Source organism: Meles meles, chromosome 9 (assembly GCF_922984935.1).
Source record: "Meles meles chromosome 9, mMelMel3.1 paternal haplotype, whole genome shotgun sequence".
Lineage (NCBI taxonomy): Eukaryota > Metazoa > Chordata > Mammalia > Carnivora > Mustelidae > Meles > Meles meles.
Window position 1 is genome coordinate 52,809,101 of NC_060074.1, and position 25,453 is coordinate 52,834,553.

General features: G+C 37.1%; 1 protein-coding gene across 2 annotated transcripts in view; it reads left to right on the forward strand.

Moving 5' to 3' along the window:
- Window positions 1-25,453, forward strand: part of GALNT13 (polypeptide N-acetylgalactosaminyltransferase 13) — a 554,323-nt gene that overhangs the window by 482,457 nt on the left and 46,413 nt on the right. For both annotated transcript variants that reach the window (XM_046019643.1, XM_046019644.1), the window contains exon 10: window positions 12,970-13,109. In XM_046019643.1, the coding sequence (XP_045875599.1) occupies window positions 12,970-13,109 (140 nt within the window). The remainder of the gene's footprint in view (window positions 1-12,969; window positions 13,110-25,453) is intronic.

The following is a 25,453-nucleotide window of genomic DNA, read 5'->3' on the forward strand; positions in this document are numbered from 1 at the left end:
TTTTCAGGCAATAATCGGGATGTATTTAACTGTCCATTCATTTAAATGCTCATCAATTAATAATTACTGAAATTGCAATTGGCTAGTTATTACTCAAAGAGAAAAAAAAAAAGTTTGCTGTGCTCAAGCCATGACAACTATAATACAGTTTTCTCTCTAGGAGCAAAGTAAGGTGATACTGATTATAAAATATATCACTGTTTCAGAGATGGTATAATAATACCTGTGTCAAGAACTGAAGGAACGGTTATATTTGGCCTCCTCTGGAACTAGTGAGGGATAGCGTACAATTTGTGAAGCACTTTGTGGAAAAATGTTGGTAGGCTAGTCAGCTGCCCACCGAAACTTCCTAGCTTGTACTTGTCAGGTCAGTAGAATGAATCCAAGTGATGCCAGACTGGCGCACGTGGTTGTCTTCCCATCTCCCCAGGGCAGAGTCACTGGCGCGGTGCTGGCCCCTCTTCAGGCTGCAGTATGTGACACCACTTTGGACGGGCTCCAACCTAGGGCATATTGGAAGAAACAGGTCTACAAGAGAATGTGGGGACGGGGCACGGGGTGCCAGCAAAGTTTGCACAGATCTGCCGTGGGAGGGGACCTGGAGCTGGGGCCTGGCTGGAGGAGGGTGTCTGCAGGAGAATGCTGGGACTGGGCACACTGGTGCTTGCAGGTGTCTGTGTATCTAGGCTGGGGTTCAAAGGAGGGATGTGGCACCTGCCAGCTCTTTTGTTCTTGGAGGAGTCTCCCAAGGATCTCTGTGCCTCCAGCACAGGCTCTGAGATTAGTAAATAGATCTCCCTCCTGTTCGCACCAGGCATTTTTCAACCTGTTGCTTCTATGCTGTATCTCAGCCTGCTGATTTTTGAAGTTGCACACTGTTAAATTGTTAAGCCCTGCTGATTATAAGAACTTGTGAAATTAGGCCCCTCTGGTTTTCAAAGTCAAATGTTATGGGGATTCAACTTCCCTTTGGTCTGCTGCTTTCCCCTCTCAGTCCGCATGTCTTCCCCTTCTCCTGTGTGCAACCCTGGGGGTCAGTTTAGCTCCCAACTGCCTCTTGAACCTTCCTACCCTCTTTGATGTGGCCTCTTCTCTACAGTTAGCTGTGGAGAGTCTGTTCTGCCATTCTTCAGGTTGTTTTCTGGGTTATTTCCAGGAATGTGGCTGTTACCTAGTTGTATCCTTGTGATAAGATGAGCTTAGCACCCTCAGACTCTTCCATCTTCCCTGGAAGTCGCTAGTCAACAGTTTTAAATAGTAGTGTGATACCATTTATCTCCACATAATAAAAAGTGGTAAACTAAATGATAAATTAAAATAGTGTTCTGGAAGGGAAATTAGCTTCTTACACCTTAAGACGGTATGTGAATTTGGACCACTTTCTAGAAAGCAGGTTATTAATAAATATTTTTAAAGTCTTGAAATCAGCATATGATTTATGAAAATATATTGCTTCTAAAAATGACCTTCATGAAATAATCAAGGGCATAATAAAAAATGTACAAAGATGTTCACTGATTTTAAAGTCTAAAATTAGAAACAACTTGAGTGTCCAAGTATAAGGCATTGATTAATAAGCTATTACCAATTGGTAAAATAGACTACCACAGAGGCATTAAAAACAAAGTTACAGGGGAGTTTAGAGGACCTGAAAGTGTTCATGACACACTGTTTTAGGGAAAAAGTAAATTGCAATTACGTATTACAGTGTGAATCATCTTTTGCAAGAAAAGTACGTTATAGTTATCCTTAAATAGAAGTCCAGAAAAGTCATTACCATAAGGTAAATACAGTCCTATTACAAGTGATTTTTGTTTTACTTTTCATAGTTGTTAATGTTTTCTAATTATTTGCAATGAATATATATTTTTCAAATAATTGTAAGAAGTTTTTTGAAGACCAATATACAAATTATACACAAGTTTTTCCTTACTACTGGGGGCTAAAAAAATGCATATAAGTACAGCAGTAGTATTTTTATTGGCTCAATACGTCCTTTGGATTTTCTATAGAATTCATGGTTATAGAGCAAGTGTCTACATACTCTGTTCTAATCTCTGAAAGGTGATAAACACTGCCTTAATATCCTTACTTGGAATTTTTTTCCTAGCAGTTACAGATTTTATACTCCATTTGCTTTAACTGATACTAAATTGACCTTTATTTTTAAAGGCCATTGCAAAGATTCATTCTTCTTGTTTCCCATATTGTCATTGATTAAGGATCAAGCAGTTGAATATGAGACTTCTATTGCCAAATTGAATTGAAGTTTGAGGCAATTACCTAGAAACTTTACCCTCAAGATAAGCCAACTTTTGACTATGGGATCAGACAGACTTAAATAAATTGACAAGTTGTCTACTACTTGCAGCTTCTATGTAATATACATTCTCAGTAGAAGCTATGATCTTTGTACCATTCATTATCTCATTTTTACTCCATTAAAACAAATTTCAGTAATAATAGGAAATGATAAACTCAACAGATAATCACTGTATATTATTAACTGGCATGTGCCATCAGCCTCTTAATGTAATTCTGTCCAGTAACTTCCTAATGAGTGGTTATGAGCATGGGTAATTTGTGTGCATGTCAAGAACAGAAAAAAATTAAAATGGTGATTTAAAAGACTAGTTTAAAATTAGAAAAATTTTTGAAATAATCTGCTAAACTTCTGACACAATATAGTTTTTAGATATTCTAGAATACAATAATCTCTAGGTGGCTTAAATAGATGATAAATAAAATGACAGATGATAAATAAAAATGATTTCTTATTATTACTTCTCTTGAGGAGAAAGAAAATGCAGATCCTTATCCATAAAGCTCCTGATGACAGATTTTCAAAATAACAAAAAAAGAAGGTTATTTTCTCTTAATAAAGAATTTTGCAAATCTATTAAAAAATTCTGAGTTGAAACTATATATAATGGTCTACTATACAAGGATATCATTAATATGATATCACTGTATCTAAAAAACATTGATTAGCTGCGTAGTTTTAACTGTGCTTAAGGAAAAATAGATTCTTTTTAAAGATTATTTATTTTAGAAAGAGAGAGAATATGCATGCACATGAACGGGGTTGGGGTAGAGGGAGAGAATCGTCATGCAGACTCTGATGAGTGTGGAGTCCTGAGCTGAGGCCCAGGAGATCATGACATGAACTGAAATCAGGAGTCAGAAGCTTAACTGACTAAACCACCCAGGTGCCCCAGATAGGAGACTTTTTATTTTAATTTTATTTATTTATTTGGTAAGAGTCAGTGAGAGAGGGAATACAAGCACAGGGAGTTAGAGAGGTAGAAGCAGGCTTCCTGCTGAGCAGGGATCGTGATGTGGGCTCAATGATCCCAGCTAGGATCATGACCTGAGCCGAAGGAGAATCTTAACAACTAAGCCACCCAGGTGCCCCCAAGTGGAGACTTTAAGTTTTTTTCCCTCTCTTTTTGTTCTTTTACTATCAAAGGGAACATGCTGTTTTCATTTTTCTCAGGTTTTTTTTTTTTGCTTTATATGTATTTTATTTTATTTCATTATAATGTCAATATAATAAAAATTATTTATATTTTAGTAACATTTTTCCATGTTCTAATAGAGACCTAATTGTTTCAATATATGTATTTTTGACAATTAGATATACCATTGAACTACTTGAACATTCCTGATTAAAGGAAATCATTTCCCCTCTTCTCTCCATTAAGCTATACTGCAGTTAGTTCTGTGTTTTTATAGAGAAAACTCTAAGCCTTGGCCTAAAATCAGGCTATTCTATCATCAGGTACCTTGATTATGGGGAACCAGAACTATAGGCCTCTTAGCCATCTACTAAGGAAGAACTTGAGATTATCATGATCTTCAATCTGTTATCTTTTTAAAAATTTAAAACAGGATTACATGTATAAATTTAATGCTACCTTAAAATAAATATCTAAATGATGAAAAAAGGATAGGTTATTAAATAAAATATATAACAAACCTGTATGTATTATCATTTACTTATTAAATACACCTGCAAACTGGGAGTTAATTAAAATACCTTTTTAACTTATGAAGTTTTATCTAATTGTCAGAGCTTTCTCTGGGTTTGTGCAAGTCCTGCTGAAAGACTTACCTTAAAAACTTAAAGCTTTTATAAGTTGCCTTTGAGTTAGATTCATTCTATCACAACATTCCTCCCTCCCCCAATGCTATTTTTGTCATAGCATTTATCACCTTCTGATGTATTCCTGTATATGCCTCCCTCTTCTAGAATGTAAACTCCATAGAGGAAGATATATATTTTTAAATTTTTTTTATTAACATATAATGTATTATTAGCCCCAGGGGTACAGGTCTGTGAATCACCAGGTTTACACTTCACAGCACTCAACCTTAGCACATACCTTCCCCACTGTCCATAACCCAAACCCTCTCTCCCTACCCTGCCCCTACAACCCTCAGTTTGTTTATGAGATTAAGAGTCTCTTATGGTTTTTTTCCCTCCCAATCCTATCTTGTTTTCATTTATACCTTTCCTATCCTCCCAACCCCCCACCTTGCCTCTCAACTTGTACAGGAAGATATTGTTAAATTGTTTTGTTCACTGATAAATCCCAAGTGCCTAGAAAATGTGTCTTGTATGTGGTTGGAACACATTAAATATCTGCTAACTTAATCTTGTCTTGGCCTCTGCTCTGCATTTTCTCTTCTTTTTTCTCACTTTCTCTTTCCATCTGTTTATCTCACTCCTATATCTGTGTCATTGTAAGACATTCTCTATATGGCACCCTCCGAAGTTCCAGTCTTAAATCAGCTAGCAATTCCAGAGGAAATAGAGCTTTAACTTCCTAATAGTCCTAGCAAATTCTCAGAGTATATACTTTTATTAAACTGGCTGGTCCATAGGCCCATTCCTGAGCCAATCATCGAAATGGGTTATGTGTAAGATGGAAAAAGGGAATGCTTTGATTGTCTTGGGTGTTACTTGGAATTTGGCCTGAGCAACAGCAGCATCCTCTGGGAACTTGTTAGATATGCAGTCTCAGACTTTCTTCCAGATGAACTGAAATAGAATCTGCATTTAAACAGATTCCCTGTTGATATCCTTTTATACCCCCAGTTGGAGCTAGAAAGGTGGGAAGGATAGTGTGGTCACCAAACCACAAAAACCAAAAGTGGAAGAAGAATGATTGCTCAAAGAGAGCTTGAATGCTCTTATCAGAAGACAAAATGGATATTGGGCATGTGGCAAGAAGAGATACCCATTACAATTGTATGTACTCAGCAATTATTATGTATCAGGCACTGTACTATGCCTTTTTCAGATATTATATAGTATTCATAACATCATGTAAGACATTATCAGATAGGATACTCTGGACTTCAAGTGACCAAGTAATTTATCCAAAGTTTTTGTTGTGGAAGCAATAACAGAATTAATCTATAATAAAATGTCAAGTAGTTATAAGTACCCTGGAGAATGATCAAGCAAAATAGAGGGTAGAGCAGTGACCCAGAATGATGGGAACAAGGGATTGATTTAGATAGGAAGGTCAGGGTGAATCTGAGGAAATGAATTCTTAGCAGATGCTTGAATGTAGTAATGGATAGCTCATGGAATTTACTGGTTAATACCACTCTAGACAGGAAAAAGGACAAGTACAAAGCCATGAGTAAGGAATGAACTTATCATGTTCGAAGAAAAGCAAAGAGAAAGGGACCTGGGTGGCTCAGTCAGTTAAGCGTCTAACTCGGTTTCAGCTCAGGTCATGATCTCATGGGTCATGGGACTGAGCCTCACTTTGGGCTCTGCTCTCAGCGAGGAATCTGCTTGAAGATTCTCTCCCTCTACCCATCTCCCCATGCATACATGCACTCTCTCTCTCTCAAATAAATAAATCATTAAAAAAAAAAAAAGCAAAGGAAGGAAAAAAAAAAAAGCCAGTGTGGCCACAGTAAAGTGAATACAGATGATTAGATCATAGATATAATCAAGAACCATGTCATGAAGGATCTTAGGCAATAGTTAGGATATTGTCAATTATTCCTAGCACAATGAAAAATTCATTAGAAGCTTTGGAGCAGGGTAGTGACATGACGTTCTTTTTATTTCAAATATATTGTCCAGGGAGGAAGCAGTAGTGAATAAAGGATAGATGGAGAAATGTAAGATGTCAGGGGCACTAGTTAGAAGCCTATTACAATGCTGGTTTAGTCAGGAGAGGAGGGATTATGCACCCAGGATGGCAAAGGAGATGTTTGATGGACTGAGGATATATTGTGAATGTAGAACAAATAGGACTTGCTAATGAGCTGAATATGGAAGTATGAGTTAAAGATAATTATTTTTATATTGTTTGCCTGAGAAAATGGGTGGATATTTGTGGCGGTTGCTGAAACGGAGAATCTCGGAGATGGTGAAGTTGAAAAATCAAGAGGACTGTTGGAGATATACCGAATTTGAGATGCCTGTTTAAGACCCCAGTGAAATCATTGGGTCAACAATTGAGGAGCCTATTTTGGAGAGGTTTGGGTTGCAGATAAGAGTTTGGGAAACACGCGAGAATGTATTTCAAGCCCTGGAATGGAATAATTCAGGCTCTACTTCACAGTCTTTCAGGGACACAGGCTAACAAAGGCCTCACCATTTTGAAGCCATGCCTGCTGTGTACAAGGCTTCCTCAGTCCCTGTAGTAAAGGAAAAAAGAGGTAGAGGGTCTTCCCTGGTCTTCATACCTGCTTATCCATCTTCAAGACAAGCCTACTAGATATTTGCCCAAAGGATACAAAAATACTGATTTGAAGGGACACATGCACCCTGATGTTTATAGCAGCATTATCAACAATAGCCAAGCTATGGAAAGGGGCCAGATATTCATTGACTGATAAATGAATGAAGAAGAAGTGGTATGCATCCACAAATATTACTCAGCCATAAAAAAAGAATGAAATCTTGCCATTTACAATGACTTGGATGGAGCTGGAGAGTATAATGCTGAGCAAAATAAGTCAGTCAGTGAACAATAAATACCATATGATTTCACTCTTATGTGGCATTTAAGAAACAAAACAAATGAGCAAAGGAAAAAAAAAGAGACAAAGACAAACCAAGAAACAGACTCTTAACTATAGAGAATAAACTGATTGTTATATGGAAGTGATAAATCACTAAATTCTACTCCTGAAACCAGTAATACACGATGTTAACTAGAATTTAAATAAAAACTTGAAAAAAAAATTTAATGGGATATGGAGAACTTAGGGGGCACCTGGCTGGTTCAGTTGGTAGAGCATGCAACTCTAATTTCAGGCTTGTTGTTTCAGGCCCCACATTGGGTGTAGAGATTACTTAAAAATGAAATCTTAAAAAAAAAAAAAATCAGGTGACATTTGTACCTTTCCCCTATAGTTTATTGACCAGTGGCAGTCAATGCCCATGCCTAAATGAAGGGGCCGAGAAATGTGGAGAAATATATGAATGTTGGGTGACTACTGCTGTCTCTCACATAATGTCTCATTTGTTTTTTTAGGGCCCAACTAATAGTTGTTTTCATTTATTTTTAATTTTTTTAGTTTTATTTTAATTCCAGTATAGTTAACATACAGTGTTATATTAGTTTCAAGTATACTATATAGTGGTTCAACAATTCCATACAACACCCACTGCCCCATCACCTATTTCACCCATCCCCCATTAACCTCACCTCTGGCAATGATCAGTGTGTTCTTTGTAGTTAAGAGTCTGTTTCTTGGTTTGTCTCTCTCACTCTCTTTTTTCTTTGCTCATTTGTTTCTTAAATTACACATATGAGTGAAATCATATAGTATTTGTCTTTCCCTAACTGACCGACTTCCCTTAGCTTTATACTCTCTAGCTCCATCCAAGTGATTGCAAATAGCAAGATTACATTCTTTTTTGTGGTTGAATAATATTTCACTGATCTCACACACACACACACACACACACACACACACACACCATATCTTTTTTTTTTAATTTTTATTTATTTCTTATTTTTTTATAAACATATAATGTATTTTTATCCCCAGGGGTACAGGTCTGTAAATCGCCAGGTTTACACACTTCACAGCACTAACCATAGCACATACCCTCCCCAATGTCCATAACTCTGCTCCCCATCTCCCAAATCCCTCTCCCCCCAGCAACCCTCAGTTTGTTTTGTGAGATTAAGAGTCACATATGGTTTGTCTCCCTTTCAATCCGATCTTGTTTCATTTATTCTTCTCCTATCCCCCTAACCCCACATGTTGCATCTCCACGTCCTCATATCAGGGAGATCATATGATAGTTGTCTTTCTCCAATTGACTTATTTCACTAAGCATGATACCCTCTAGTTCCATCCACGTCATCGCAAATGGCAAGATTTCATTTCTTTTGATGGCTGCATAGTATTCCATTGTGTATATATACCACCTCTTCTTTATCCATTCATCTGTTGATGGACATCTAGGTTCTTTCCATAGTTTGGCTCTTGTAGACATTGCTGCTATAAACATTTGGGTGCACGTGCCCCTTCGGATCACTACATTTGTATCTTTAGGGTAAATACCCAGTAGTGCAATTGCTGGGTCATAGGGTAGTTCTATTTTCAACATTTTGAGGAACCTCCATGCTGTTTTCCAGAGTATTTGCACCAGCTTGCATTCCCACCAACAGTGTAGGAGGGTTCCCCTTTCTCCGCATCCTCACCAGCATCTGTCATTTCCTGACTTGTTAATTTTAGCCATTCTGACTGGTGTGAGGTGATATCTCATTGTGGTTTTGATTTGTATTTCCCTGATGCCGAGTGATGTGGAGCACTTTTTCATGTGTCTGTTGGCCATCTGGATGTCTTCTTTGCAGAAATGTCTGTTCATGTCCTCTGCCCATTTCTTGATTGGATTCTTTGCTCTTTGGGTGTTGAGTTTGCTAAGTTCCTTATAGATTTTGGATACTAGCCATTTATCTGATATGTCGTTTGCAAATATCTTCTCCCATTCTGTCAGTTGTCTTTTGGTTTTGTTGACTGTTTCCTTTGCTGTGCAAAAGCTTTTGATCTTGATGAAATCCCAATAATTCATTTTTGCCCTTGCTTCCCTTGCCTTTGGCGATGTTCCTAGGAAGATGTTGCTGCGGCTGAGGTTGAAGAGGTTGCTGCCTGTGTTCTCCTCAAGGATTTTGATGGAATCCTTTCTCACATTGAGGTCATTCATCCATTTTGAGTCTATTTTCGTGTGTGGTATAAGGAAGTGGTCCAATTTCATTTTTCTGCATGTGGCTGTCCAATTTTCCCAGTGCCATTTATTGAAGAGGCTGTCTTTTTTCCAGTGGACATTCTTTCCTGCTTTGTCGAAGATTAGTTGACCATAGAGTTGAGGGTCTATTTCTGGGCTCTCTATTCTGTTCCATTGATCTATGTGTCTGTTTTTGTGCCAGTACCATACTGTCTTGATGATGACAGCTTTGTAATAGAGCTTGAAGTCCGGAATTGTGATGCCACCAACTTTGGCTTGCTTTTTCAATATTCCTTTGGCTATTCGAGGTCTTTTCTGGTTCCATATAAATTTTAGGATTATTTGTTCCATTTCTTTGAAAAAAATGGATGGTATTTTGATAGGGATTGCATTAAATGTGTAGATTGCTTTAGGTAGCATAGACATTTTCACAATATTTATTCTTCCAATCCAGGAGCATGGAACATTTTTCCATTTCTTTGTGTCTTCCTCAATTTCTTTCATGAGTACTTTATAGTTTTCTGCGTATAGATTCTTAGCCTCTTTGGTGAGGTTTATTCCTAGGTATCTTATAGTTTGGGGTGCAATTGTAAATGGGATTGACTCCTTAATTTCTCTTTCTTCTGTCTTGTTGGTGGTGTACAGAAATGCAACTGATTTCTGTGCATTGATTTTATATCCTGACACTTTACTGAATTCCTGTACAAGTTCTAGCAGTTTTGGAGTGGAGTCTTTTGGGTTTTCCACATATAGTATCGTATCATCTGCAAAGAGTGATAGTTTGACTTCTTCTCTGCCGATTTGGATGCCTTTAATTTCTTTTTGTTGTCTGATTTCTGAAGCTAGGACTTCTAGTGCTATGTTGAATAGCAGTGGTGATAATGGACATCCCTGCCGTGTTCCTGACCTTAACGGAAAAGCTTTCAGTTTTTCTCCATTGAGAATGATATTTGCGGTGGGTTTTTCATAGATGGCTTTGATAATATTGAGGTATGTGCCCTCTGTCCCTACACTTTGAAGAGTTTGGATCAGGAAGGGATGCTGTACTTTGTCAAATGCTTTTTCAGCATCTATTGAGAGTATCATATGGTTCTTGTTCTTTCTTTTATTAATGTGTTCTATCACATTGATTGATTTGCGGATGTTGAACCAACCTTGCAGCCCTGGAATAAATCCCACTTGGTCGTGGTGAATAATCCTTTTAATGTACTGTTGAATCCTATTGGCTAGTATTTTGGTGAGAATTTTTGCATCTGCACACACCCCATATCTTGATCTCTTCATCTATCGATGGATAACTGGGCTGCTTCCATAATTTGGCTGTTATAAATAATGGTGCAGTAAACATAGGGGTGCATGTACCCTTTGAATTAATATTTTTGTATTCTTTGGGTAAATACACAGTAGTGTGATTACTAGATCATATGGAAGTTCTTTTTTTAACTTTTTAAGGAAACTCTATACTGTTTTCCAGTGGCTGCATCAGTTTGCACTCCCACCAACGAGGGTTCCTTTTTCTCCACATCCTTGCCAACACTTGTTCTTGTGTTTTTGATTTTCACCATTCAGAGGTAGTTTTCATTTACATTTCCCTGATGATAAATGACAAGGAACAACTTTTTATGTATCTGTTGGCTCTCTGTATAGCTTCTTTGGAGAAATGTCTGTTCATGCCTTCTGCCTTAATTTTTGAGTGTTGAGTCTTATAAGTTCTTTATACATTTTGGATACTAACCCTCATAGTATCTCACTGCGAAGCAGGAAAATAGAACTACAAAGGGAAAAAAACCATCCTCACCAAAATATTAAGATAAGCCGACAGTATTTTTGTGCTTTTCTAACAGTAATTAAAGTAATTATCTAGGACTAAGACAAAACTCATGTTGTAGTGGCAATGCCATGGGGTAGCTTAGGAGTTTTAGGGTGAGACGGTTTTAGCTTTTCTCAATACTAACTGCCATTTTATACCAACCAGATCTTTGCCAAATCTGATGTGGGCAATTAATATTTTCTCTTACTTAATGTAAAATAGATGCAAATGAATCTTCAAACTCCCTTCCAATCAGAAAACTGCTTATAAAAGCCTCCTGAGAAAAAATTCTGGAGCCAGGACTATTGCCTTTTAATGATGAAAAAGGAAAGGTATATAATAAGCTATCTCAATTAAATTTGCCTACCTCAAAAATGAGAAAGAACAGAAAAGTAAAACTAATTGTTGAATTAAGTCCGCTGAAGCTACAGTGCCCTTCTTTTTCTCTTTTCCCTGGATCGAATGGAATCTCTTTAAATGATTTTCAAGACTACGTATTAGATCACTGCAGTTGATACAGCACTTAATAGAATGAGAAATTCACGTAGTGATCCTTTGTAAATGTTTTCCAGCTTCTTCTTTTGAAGGTTGCATTCTAGGTTGCAAGTTCTGAATAGGATTATTTTGAAAGCAAATATTTATATGTTTAAAAAGCCCAAAGACCTTGTTGTTTTCTGTCCAAACACCAGCTAAAAAAATCAATATTGTCTTTTAGAAGGAAATGGTTTGGCTGTTTAAGCATCATCAGAGTGCTTTCTAACAACACTAAGGCATTTAAATTTGGAAAAACAAAAGTTAAGAATTTTTAAGGAACAGTGAGGGTAGGGGGAAACTAAGAGGTGGTGGGCTTTCAAGAGTGTCACCACATTTGAATAGAGTGACTCAAATAATGGCAATAGTTACGGATGTCTGCATTGCCTAAACAATTATTCATTGTTTTATAGAATGGTTGTTGGATTGTGCTGTTTGGCTGAGATAGAATGTGCCAAATACTTGGCCTTTTTTTTTCCTGTGCCCAACTCTGGTTGCTTACTCATCTTAAAGAAACATGTGAAACACAGACCTTGTCAAAAATAATTTAAGAAAAGCAATCTTCTCACAGTTATTTAGTCATTTCAGTCAAATCATTTTTAATATTGATAGTAATGAGCAAATCATGTCACCATGGTATAGAAATTAGTAGCATTGCTGTTTTTAATTCTCAACTAAAAAGCATCATTTTATGATCATCAATGGAAATATTCCTTTTAATTTCATATATTCTACTACTACATGAATTGAACTTAAGTAGGTTTAATGTACACATGTGAGTATAAGCCATTTCTTTATTTTAGCTTATTTATATACTAACTTACTTATCTAAGAATTTGAGGTGGCTCACATTTAACTCATAAAATAATACAGGAAAAAAAAAAGAAAAAATCAGGTCTGTAGTAAACCTAGATAGAATAAAAGTTCAAGAAAAAAAAGATAAAGTTAGAACACATAAGTGTTCATTGTGAGGATCATATTTATATAAATTTATTGTGAAATCTACGATGGTGAATAAAAGACACTTGGAAAATACGGGGATTGGAATTTTTATTAAAGAGAGACGGCCCTATTACTACACAGCTCAGTTAAGCTTTGATTATGAGATACTAAATTAATACCAATTTACACTTACTTGATTAATTATTCCATATAAGAAGTGTAAGTGTTTGGTGATAAATATTTGCACTTGAAAAGTCATAACCAAAGGAAAAGCTGTTTTTTATATCTATTTCATGTACTAATTGGTTGCTAGGAAGAAAATCAGTGTAGTGGCAGCTGCATATGGAATTGAATTTGATGGACTTGTAATTACAGAGGGAAGAAAACTGACAGCAAAGTAAACAGAGGAAACCCATACTAAATCGAAAATAGCACAAACTGATTTGTGTGTTTCTCTGAAAAATTCCAGGTGTTGTCAAAGTGGATTATGGAGATGTGTCAGTCAGAAAAACACTAAGAGAAAACCTGAAGTGTAAGCCCTTTTCTTGGTACCTTGAAAACATCTATCCGGACTCTCAGATCCCGAGACGTTATTACTCACTTGGTGAGGTATGAATTATTTATTTTGGTTAAGTTATAAATATATTTTGCAAATGGAACAATTCCGAAGGAGCTCAATATTTTTTATGTTGTGAATAAAATGCTTTCAGGGTTTTTAAATGGATCCGTTTTAAATAACTTCTCAAGTCACTTATGGTCTCAAGGACCAATAAAGGTCTTTATCGTTGGGATTTGCAAAAGTAAGGGCATAGTTTAATACTAAATAGTATTTTCTTGTTTCTTTACCAACAGTTCAGAAACATTTTGTCATATGGACCTTACTCTCTTAAAATTTACTGTGAACCCCAAGAGCTTTGGTTTAGGTGGGTGTAAACTATTCATACTTAATGTATTGAACCTAAACCTGAGAGCTGTAAAACCCATTTATTAATTTATTAAAAGTAATGTTCTCCATTACATGTTAATTTAAGTAATGCATTTTTAAAAATAAATGTATTTTCCAAAACAAAATCAAATAGTAAGATTAGCATCAGTTATATTTTTGTAAATTATATTACTGTCTGGTATGATAGAAGTTAACTGGAATCTGTTTTGTTATTCAGTCTACTGTAATATCACAAACCATGTAGCCTCTGAGAGACTCCTTGTACTTCATGGAAAGTGAAAGTGCAAACTGCAAGTAATTTCTTGGTGTTACTGTATAATCCTGTTGATTTTATAGGCCCACTGAAAACCATTGATCCTTTACCATTGTTTTCCAAAATACCTACTTAAAAAAAATTTTTTTAACTTAAATTCAGTTGATTAACATATAGTGTATTATTGGTTTCAGAGGTAGAGGTCAGTGATTCATCAGTCTTACTGTATAATACCCAGGGCTCATTACATCATGTGCCCTCCTTAAAGTGTTTTCCAAAATATCTACTATCTGTAAAAATACATAGTTAGCTTCATTATGATTATATAAACATATTCATAATATATATTCAGTTGCTCAAAATAAGAACTGTACCTTTATGAATTATATGTCTCAAATTGTAATTTCTCACTTAATAGGGATCAGCTTAGGGAAACAAAACTATTTAATATTGGTTGTAATTAAAGCATTTTGACAGAAATGATACAATGCACTTGGAAAATAATTATTAATAAAGTATGTCTTTAGGTTGAAACTGCTATTTTCTTAGGTCATAATAGTAGAATATCTGAACATGTGTGAAAATGTCTAATACTTTTTTGGTTCATTTGCCAAAAATAACAATCTGTAACTTTATCCACTCTGTCACTTTAATCCATAAACATTATTTATAATTAACTGGAAAATAATTGAAGCAAAAAATACTGAGACTGAGTGGACCCCTAGCACAATTGGTTTTTGTTTTGTTTTGTTTTGTTTTTAATTTTTTTGTAAACATATAATGTATTTTTAGCCCCAGGGTTATAGGTCTGTGAATCATCAGGCTTACAGCTTCACAGCACTCACGACAGCACACACACACCCCCTAATGTCCATAGCCCAACCACCCTCTCCCGACCCCCCTCCCCCCAGCAACCCTCAGTTTGTTCTGTGAGATTTAGAGTCTCTTATGGTTAGTCTCCATCCTGATCCCATCTTGTTTCATTTATTCTTTTCCTACCCCCAACGCCCCCCATGTAGCATCTTCAATTCCTCATATCAGGGAGATCATATGATAGTTGTCTTTCTCCAACTGACTTATTTCGCTAAGCATAATACCCTCTAGTTCTATCCACGTCGTTGCAAATGGCAAGATTTCACTTCTTTTGATGGCTGCATAGTATTCCATTTCTTTTTCTTTTTCTTTAAGATTTTATTTATTTGACAGAGGGAGAGATAGCAAGAGAGGGGAGCCGGGGGAGTGGGAGAGGAAGAAGCAGGCTCCCCCCTGAGCAGGGAGCCTGATGTGACCTCAGGACCCTGGGATCATGACCTGAGCTGAAGGCAGGCACTTAACAACTGAGCCACTCAGGCGTCCCTAAAGGCTGTTTTTCTCTGTCCACATTCCTGGTCTAGTTGTCAAATCTCCTCATTAGCCACGTAATATCTCTTTATAGAATTTTTTTCAGTTTTCATCTATTTAACCTTAATCTGAATGATGTAGTGCAAGGATTTCCGTGTAATAACAGTGAATGTATGACTTTTTTTTTAAGATTTTTTTTAATTTATTTTGGAGAGAAATAGCATGGGGGGAGAGACAGAAAGAAAGGGAGAGGAGCATCTCTCTCTCTCTGTCAAATAAATAAATAAATAAATCTTAAAAAAAAAAAAGGAAAGGGAGTGGGAGAGAAAGAAGCAGATTCGCCACTGAGCCCAAAGCCCATCTCAGGGCTTGATACAAAGACCCTGAGATCATGACCTGAGGCAAAATCCAGTTGGTTGCTTAACTGACCAAGCCACCTGGGCACCCCCTACAACTTTCTAAGTGTGACTCTAGTTACTTAATAGCCCTGTGCCTCAGGGTGTTTTGTTTGTTTTGTTTTGCTTTGCTTTTACTAAGGGCATTATGCTTTGCTTTTATTATGTTGCCATTGTTTTCAAATAATGAAACATTCTGTGTAAGCACTAATGTTACAGGGATTTATATTCAATACATACATTACATGAGTGCTTTTTATTTTATTTTTTTTTAAGATTTTATTTATTTATTTGACGGAGGGAGAGAGACAGCAAGAGAGGGAACACAAGCAGGGGGAGTGGGAGAGGGAGAAGCAGGCTTCCTGCAGAGCAGAGAGCCCGATATGGGACTCGATTCCAGGACCCTGGGATCATGACCTGAGCCAGAGGCAGATACTTAACAACTGAGCCACCCACGTGCCCACATGAGTACTTTTTAAGCTAGAACACTGTTTGCATGCTGGTTATTATGATCTAGTGCTTCTAAAGATCCCCAATATCTAATACTTTCATTTCTTTACTGAAAAGTTTGTTTCAACAATCATGAACCTGACTTGAACAGTAAGAAGAGCATGTTTCTGTTCCTGTCATAGAGTGTTGCTCCTGCTGCAGTCAGGGTACTCAGCTGATGAATCAGCACTGATTACTTTTTCTAAAAGGAGGTATAACCAGGGCCTATAACGAAACACATGAGTAAGGAGGACTTTTTAGAAATTTTCTGGGGCTACCAGAGTGACTCCTGAGAAGGACTCTACAACAGAATCTAGATGTTTACTTCTGTGTTAAAAATCCAATTTTATGGTTTCCTGTACTACATCAAGGAAATCTAATTAACTGACTTCCTGAAAAAGGAAAAATAGAGTGTGGGCAAATTCCTTTGTACAACCTACAGATTTTGAATTAGCTGTCTTCTGTGATAGATTGGGTAGCCATATTTTAATGTACAGAAATAATTTGAAAGAAAGAGACTGTACCTTTCTGGGTTTTTAAAACATATCCAAGAAGAGGCAGTTTGTATTAAACAAAACAAAACAAAACAAAACACACACACACAAAAAACAGGCCTTGAAGGCAAGCAGAGGAAGGTTTAAATCCTGACCTCACAGCCTAGCTCTGGAGTGGCTCTAGGTATCCTGTCTGGCCCCTGTGGGCAGTGTGGAGATAATCAGAAAGGGATATAGTGATGACTGAAGACCTAGAGTACTTAGCACAATGTCTGGCAAGAAGTAGTAGCAGCAGTAGTAATAGTTACTGTATTATTATAGCTACCATTTACTGTTTTCTTATTAAGTCAAACATTATGCTAGATGCTTTATAACAATTATTTTATTTAAAAATCTCAACTCCAAAAATAAAATAAAATAAAAATCTCAACTCCATGACTTCAGTTTTGTTAGGATCCCAACTGAAAATGGAAACTGACATGTAGAAAGTTTAAGTGATTTACCTATGGGTCATTGAGCTCGCTATTAAAGTCGGGATTAAAATAAATGTTAGTCTGACACTAATGCTCATTTTTTCTTTAAGCTAGAAGGACAAAATAGGTTGTATTATTATATTATATTATATTATTGTATTATTATATTATTTATTCAGAATGCTTTTGTTAAATTAGAGGTGGAGTTGAAGCCTATATGTTACCTGCTAAGGATAAAAAGTCCCGTAACGAAGCTCTTTACTCTTTTTTTTTTTTTTAAAGATTTTATTTATTTATTTGACAGAGAGAAATCACAAGAGAGGCAGGTAGAGAGAGAGGAAGGGAAGCAGGCTCTCCGCTGAGCAGAGAGCCTGATGCGGGACTCAATCCCAGGACCCTGAGATCATGACCTGAGCCGAAGGCAGCAGCTTAACCCACTGAGCCACCCAGGTGCCTGAAGCTCTTTACTCTTAAGCCGTTCTACTGAATTGGGGGCAGGAGAGTTGGCTAAAAAGAAACAAATAGTTAAGAAATTCAGAGAAATAGGGGAGTCTGGGTCGCTCAGTCAGTTAGGTGTCCAACTCTTGATTTTGGCCCAGGTCATGGTCTTGAGGTCCCAGGATCAAGCCCTGGGCTGGGCTCCGCACTCAGCAGGGAGTCTGCTTGGCATTCTCTCTCCCTCTCCTTCCACCCCTCCCCGAAGCTCCCATGCTCTTTCTCAAATAAATCAATCAATCAAAAAAAAAAAATTCATAGAAATTAAAGATACCCTACATGAAGTATAGAGTCATGCTATAAACTGCTCCTTTAAAACCCCTGATAAACTAAAAAAAAAAAAAAAAATCTGTGAGATATGTTAAATTTTAAACTTTTGGGGATATTATCGTGCTGTAGTTTTCCACTTTGAAACCAGCCTTAAAGAGATGCAACCCAGCATCTGTTTCCATGGAAACAGAAAGACAATTTTACCAAGCACTACTTCCCAATTTGATTTTGCATAGTCATGTATACATAATTTAAGACAGACATTTTGATAATGAGTTTGGGATGAACTGTTAATGGACAACAGACATTTACTTAAAGATTTTCTTTCTTACTGCCTGCCATTAACCATTTTTAGAAGAAGGTAAAAAAGCTATCTTTTCTTATATATGAGGGTATTTTTTTTCTTCCCAGATAGTTAATATCTCAAAGTGGTATCAGATGTCCAACCTACTTATCAAAATAACAGATTATTTCTTTGTGATATGTATATTTTTCATATGTACTCATCATTAATATAAAATGAAATTGGTAGGATTTAACAGTTCACAATTTCCTTAAGTTTCAATGTTGTTCAAAGCTTATTATTTAATATTGCAGTGTTTTGGTGAATAAAAACTTTTCTCCGTTAACTTCTCTTTATAACTTTTTTAGCTATATTGAAAGATGTAAATATGATACTCAGTTTCTCATTATCCTGTATCATCACCAGAATAATCATTAGGTAAATTATTGATATCAGTATCTCAATTTGTTATGTTTGAATTATACTCAGGTAATTGAAATATTCTTTAACCAGCCCATGAATTACATGCAATTTCCAATGGGAAGTTAAAAGCTGTGCAATTGCTTTGAACTAAAACCTTTAAGTAGCTTAATGAAGCATGTGCCTTTTAGGCTCAGTAAGCATATCATAATGGAATAAAGAAGTCAAGTCCTTTCCAGCATTAAATTCTTTCCTAACCAGCCCTTTAGCTTATATAGATTTAACATGTCAGGTTTTGATCTTGTAAATATAAAGGCGAATTCAAGTATGATAGGATTGAAAAATGGGGATTCTAAAGTCATAATGTTTCATATTTGGGGGCCTATGACAGGCCAGCATTTTGAGGGAAAAAAAAAAGAGAGAGAAGTATTGTGAGCTATGTAGGGCAACTGGGAGAAGTGGATTTCTGTAGCCAAATGGCTTAACTCTTGGGGCTTAGCAGTTTACATTTGCTTACGATTTAGACGATTACGATTAGACGGTGTTTAGACATCAGTCTCTGCGTTTCGGATTGCCTACTCAACTTCAGGACTCCTTTTCCTTTTGGATCCTCTAACCATAACAACTAGTTAAGATTCTGGTACATATTGGCACTGTATTCCATAAATTTTGTTAAAAAGCAAATTTACGTAACTAAAAATAGGCACTTGAAGCTGCTTGGCCGCAGGGATTAAGGGTACAATCAGTGCCTGCCAAATTCAGACATGAAAACGCTTAGAGATTTACCCTCGGTTGGTAATCAGGAGATCTGTTTATAGATTCGCATCTTCCTGACCTTTCGCTAGGATAACAGTGAGGAAGGCTCCTTTTAGACGACTTACACGAATCAGAGTATTCTCTTTGCCCACAATTCAATTTCACAAACTCTTTATGACCCAGTAGCAAATTTTCAACCTAGCGTAACTGGACAGGCTTATGTACAGAAAAAAAAAAAAAAAAGATGTTACTCTTCATCAGATGTTAACTTTAAAGACTGCTGGACTGTGTAGCCCACCTGTGAACAAAGTGAGTGAGTTTATCACTGAAAAAATATTTTTTACTTCACACTGCTGATCATTAGAAACTAGAATTAATTCTAATTTTATTACTCAGGTAGATATTGGCACAAACAATTGGTAACATACTCTTTGCTAGTTGGGCAATTACTGAATTCTCCCAGCATTCTTGTTGCTTGTTTTTGTTATCCACTAAAGTAAATGTAAATGTTCAATTTTCCATGTTCTTTACTATTTGTGTGTGTTGGACAGGGCTTAGTCTATCATGTAATCAGAATTTTTAAATCTTGTAGTCATTAATCAGGGCTTTCTATTTTATTTATTTATTTATTTATTTGAGAGAGAGTCCCTGGGGTGGGGGATGGGCAGCAAGGCAGAGGGAGATAGAGAATCCTAAGCAGATTCCATGCCAAGCACAGAGCCCTGTTCAGGGCTTGATCTCACACTCCTGAGATCATAACTTGAGCTGAAATCAAGAGTCTAATGCTTAACTGAGTGAGCCATCTTGGGGCCCAAGCAGGGCATTTTAAACCTCGGTCTACATAAGCAGTCAGCTTGCATTTTTTAAATATATAGATATTGCACCCATCCTTCTGATTTATGCACAATTTGGTAAAGAGAAAGTATACTTAAATGCATATTCACTAGAGCAATTATAATATGGAAACATTAACATTAAACTGGAATCACTGCAAATGTGCCTATTTTCTTCTTTTCAAGTAAAGAAAAACCAAACGAGGTTGACATATGTAAAATAATGATAATGAGTAACATAATGTGCAATTGAAGGATAAGCATGTGTTGGAGTAATTAAAGCAAAAAATATAAAAGCTAGTTTAAGTTTAGATTATTATCTTTAGAATGGATTTTACATATTGGTTTTGAAATGCAAAGGTATGAGGCTGAGGGGGGAGTATATGCCTCTTTTTTAAAATTGAGAGTTCTCATTGTTTCTTGCTGTTACAATCCAGCAGAGGGAGCATGAGCTAATGAACAAACTGTGTAAGTGGTAAGAACATTACCAGCGATGCTGCTGAGTAGAAAAATTTAGAAAAAGGCTTGCTGATTTCAAACATAAAAACACAAGTGGGAAAAACACTCTCAATTTTATGTCATTAAAAATTGTTTTCAAGCAATAAAAGATGATGTGTAAACAAAGGCATCTCAAAGTAGACAACGATTAAAGTTAAAACTAAGCTGGCCCTATGCCACATAGTCAAATCTATACTGTAACATAAAGAATGATTCGAAAGAATTTTCCAGATCTGAGAACTACCAGTGTGTTCTACTTATGTGGATACAAGTAATAAAACAAAATCTGTAAGGAATTTCTAATGAATGAGAGATCATCAGTGGTTGTTTGCCTAGATTTTTCTCAGTGTTACTAGATGGCCAAGTAATTGGTGTTGTCGGATAATATGGTACCAGTGACAAGATCAGGGTCTTTCCTAAATTCACTTTTTTGCTTAAATAATATTTTGTGAGCTCGCAGGGTATTATTAGACATGTTCTGATTGAAAAAATCACACGAGATTATCCTAAATCAAATCATCCTTTGCATCTCAAATATAAGGAGCATAGACTGAACCTTTCTGTATGCCAGTATCATAATTTGCAGTAAGATTTGCTTGATGAGGATTGTCAGTACACATTTATGACCATTTTTATATTTTGAAGACAGTATAGCAGATTCCTATAGTGTTGGGTTCATTGACTTGAGAACAACCTGATGTACACTAACCTGCCTTCTAAGTGTGCATGGATTTTTTTAAAAGTCTGAATATTATAGCTCTAGTGACATAAACCTTTTTTTTAAAAAAAGATTTTATTTATTTATTTGACAGAGAGACAGTGAGAGAGGGAACACAAGCAGGGGGATTGGGAGCAGGAGAGGGAGAAGCAGGCTTCCCGCTGAGCAGGAAGCCCAATGTTGGTCTCGAACCCAGGACCCTGGGATCATGAACTGAACGGAAGGTAGACGCTTAATGACTGAGCCACCCAGGCACCCTGACATAAACCTTTTGATATTGTCTCTATTTAGATGAAATATCTCTTTTATGTATTTAGTTAGTTAGTTAGTTAGTTGGCTTTTGATAACTCCTATTCCTGACATTCTATGTCTTATCCTGTTGTGTCTAATGTCATCCTGGCCATAGCCAGAAATTATTTACATGACCTCAGCCCAAGAGTGTGGCACTTAGCATGTAGACTTGGTCCTCTAGGTCTGATCCTAGCCTGCCTTCATGTTCCTTGTTTTATGTGTCTTCACCATTGTCTGAATGACCAGTTGTAACCTTTACTCAGGTTAGCTACAACCCAGCCCTTCCTTGCTCCTTCTACACCTTCTTTCTGACAAATACTGCCTGCCTGTCTGGATGTCAGTATTATAATAACTTTCAGTTCCTTATTTGGGCAAATTATTTATTCATTTTATCTTAATGTTTTCATTTATGAAATGGGGGTAATAGGTTGGTGGTAAATTACCTATTACATATAAATGCTGAGAACAGCACAAAACACATACAAGTACGATTGCTAATTATTATTATTGGTGGTTGTGGTAGTGTTAGTCACCTCATCTCATTCTGACAATTATCCTGAACCCCTGACTTCTGTTTGCTTTTAGCCCAGATCCCAAGTCTAGCCAACCTCACCAGCTTTGACTTGAGTTTCTGTTTTGTATCTTCGTAGCCCTTGCTATATCCTATAGGACAGAATATTACATGGCCAGAAATTATCAAACCATTTTGTGGAATAGTTAGAACACATTCAAAATAGCACAAGATTCTTTTCATGAAGTCTGTAAATCAGTCTGTCTTGGGGGGGGAAAAAAAAAAAAATATATATATATATATATATATATATGTATATATATATATATATATTAGCAGCAGTGACATAGTAAAAACAGAAAGTGCATCCAGGATAGCGAACCAAAAATCAATGGAAGACACTGATCACAAAATTGACAAAGCTGTCAATTTCATGGCCATGTGATACTCCGTGGAAGGAAAGCAAAGGAAAGTGATGAGATGCCTGATGGAAATGAGACCAGATTACACCCGAATTGCCAACAGATACTCATGAGAAATTGCTTCAGACCAGTTTGAGAATAGCTGGGAGAGATGTTTTCATACAATCCAATTTGTAAGTCAGTGAAAGTTCTCCTTTCTAATGTCTGAAGGGCCTGAGCACCCTGCGACCTATGTGGATGTCTTAAAACTCACTAGTGGAAATTCTTCTTAGGAGAAACTTCAAGGAGTAAAGCACAATTGAGACAATATTTGTAGAGACAATAGGGACAAAGAAAATGGGAGGTCCAGATGAAAATAGGGGTGATGAACAGAACCCAGAGATCTCAAAAAATAGAAGGCATTTTTTTTCAACTCTTCAGAAAAGTGCAGGAGCCAGAGAGCTAGACTTGCAAAGTTAGAAGTGGTCTCCTGTGTAAACCTTTCCTGTCAGGGACTGCTGGAAACCTTTGCCCTTCAGCTTCCCCACTGGGTACAAAAGGAATCAGCTTTACTATGAAAACCTCCCTTTCTTTCCACCAACATCCAGAATTTTCAGACTGATTCACAAAATAGTTAAGCCTTCAGCTAGCAAGTACTCCACTGTATGCTCTTGATACGGGGGGTTTCAACTCTGAATATACACTCAAATCATTTGAAGAGCTTTATGCTGTCTCCTGGTCCTACTCCAGACCATTTGGATCATAATCTGTGAGGGTGAGGCCAAGCAGAAGTATATTCTAAAAGCTTTCTCAGAGGGAACCCCTGAAAAAGAAGTTACTTTAAAAAGGAAAAGTGATTGTGGGGGCGCCTGGGTGGCTTGGTGGTTTAGGCCTCTGCCTTCGGCTCAGGTCATGATCTCAGGGTCCTGGGATTGAGCCCCGCATCGGGCTCCCTGCTTGGCGGGGAGCCCGCTTCCTCCTCTCTCTCTGCCTACTTGTGATCCGTCTGTCAAATGAATAAAATCTAAAAAAAAAAAAAAAAAGGAAAAGTGATTGTAATTGTAATGTCACCATTTAACATCAAGACACTGCACACCTTTCCCCCAGAATGGTAATCGCTAAACTTCACTGCACATTAGAATTACCTGGGGAGGGGCACCTGGGTGCTCAGTGGGTTAAGCATCTGCCTTCAGCTTAGGTCATGATCCCAAGGTCCTGGGATCAAGCCCCGCATCCAGCCTCCTGCTTAGTGGGGAGCCTGCTTCTCCTTCTCCCACTCCCCTTCCCCCTGCTTGTGCTCTTGTGCTCTATCTCTCAACTAAATAAAATCTTAAAAAAAAAAAAAATTACCTGGGGAAGAATTTAAAACCTCCAATGGCCAAATTACACCCTCTACCAACTAAATGGGAATGCATGGACTTGGGAAGCAGGCAACAGGATAATTTTAAAGATGCCAGGTGATTGCCCAAAAAAGAAAAGAAAGAATGGTCTCCTGATCAAACCCAGTCTCTTAAAAGACCAGGAGAATTGGACTCATCCCAACAATAAGAACAGCAGCGATAGTGGAAGAGACTGGCCACAATAAGAATAAAGAAAATATGGAGGAAGATGATCTCTCTACAAACAAGGCAAGGACACCAAAGCTTCATGCTCATAGATGGGAAAAGTGCAACCTAATATTTCAAAGCAAGCTAAAAGAAATTGTATAATGATAAAATGTACAAAAGAACACTATAAATCAAATTTAGAAATACCTCTGAAATAAGGGCCAGAAATGCAGTAAGGATTTAGAAATTAAAGAATGAATTCATTTAGAAACAAAGGCTAAATTTGAAGCATCACATGAGTCAGTAACCCCAAAACCTTAATAATCCCACTTTTAATAGAAGGTGGCATATAGAGAGATAAGCAACAAGATCCAAAATAATAGGATTTCCTAGTGAGAAAAATCAAAGCAACAAGACAAAATGAACATTAATACTTATAATTTAAGAAAATGTGCCTGAAATAAAATTGAAACTGCATATTGAAAAGGAATGCTGGGGTGCCTGGGTGGCTCAGTGGGTTAAGCCTCTGCCTTTGGCTCAGGTTGTGATCCCAGGGCCCTGGGATCGAGCCCCGCATCAGGGTCTCTGCTCAGCAGGGAGCCTGCTTCCTCCTCTCTCTCTCGCCTGCCTCTCAGCCTACTTGTGATCTCTGTCTGTCAAATGAATAAATAAAATCTTAAAAAAAAAAAGAAGAGGAATGCTGTCTATCTGGAAGAGTGATCCAGAATGAACAATATTAAGATACATTGTGGTAAACCTATTGAACTTAAAAAAAAATAAAATCAGTTTGGCATTCAAACAAATAGACATTTGTAAAAAAGAATAAGGTAAAGAAAACCAGATTATCGTCAGACTTTTCAAAAGCAGCTATTTGTGTTAGAAGTAAATAGCAATAACATTTTAAAGATACTCAAGGAAATAGATGGCGAGCCAAGGACTTCATATATACCAAATTGATTTTTTAATACAAAGACTGCAGATATGTTCATCGACATGCAGGAAATCAGAATATTGTTCCTAGTAAATGGAAACATCATTTGTCCATTTGCTCAAGCAAAACCTGAGAATGCTTCTTGATCTTTTCTCTTCCTCTCATAGCTTATGTCAGATTCAATTGCAATTCTTCCTTGGTTCTATCTTAAAAGCATCCCAAATTGGGACATCTAGGTGGCTCAGTTGGTTGAGCATCAGGCTCTTGGTTTTAGTTCAGGTCATGATCTTAGGGTCCAGAAAGCATGTCCCAACCACTAACCCCCATCTCGCCCCAACCCTTGGGCTCCAGCTCCAGGCTCTGGGCTCCATGCAAATCTACTTGGGATTCTTTCCCTCTGTCCCTTCCTCCCCTGTCAAGTAAATAAACAAAATCTTAAAAAAAAAAAAAAAGATAATGGGAACCTGGGTGGCTCAGTTGTTAAGCGCCTGCCTTTAGCTCAGGTCATGATCCCAGGGTCCTGGGATCGAGCCACCCGTCACTCCACAGGAAGCCTGCTTCTCCCTCTCCCACTCCCCACTGCTTGTGTTCCCTCTCTTGCTGTCTCT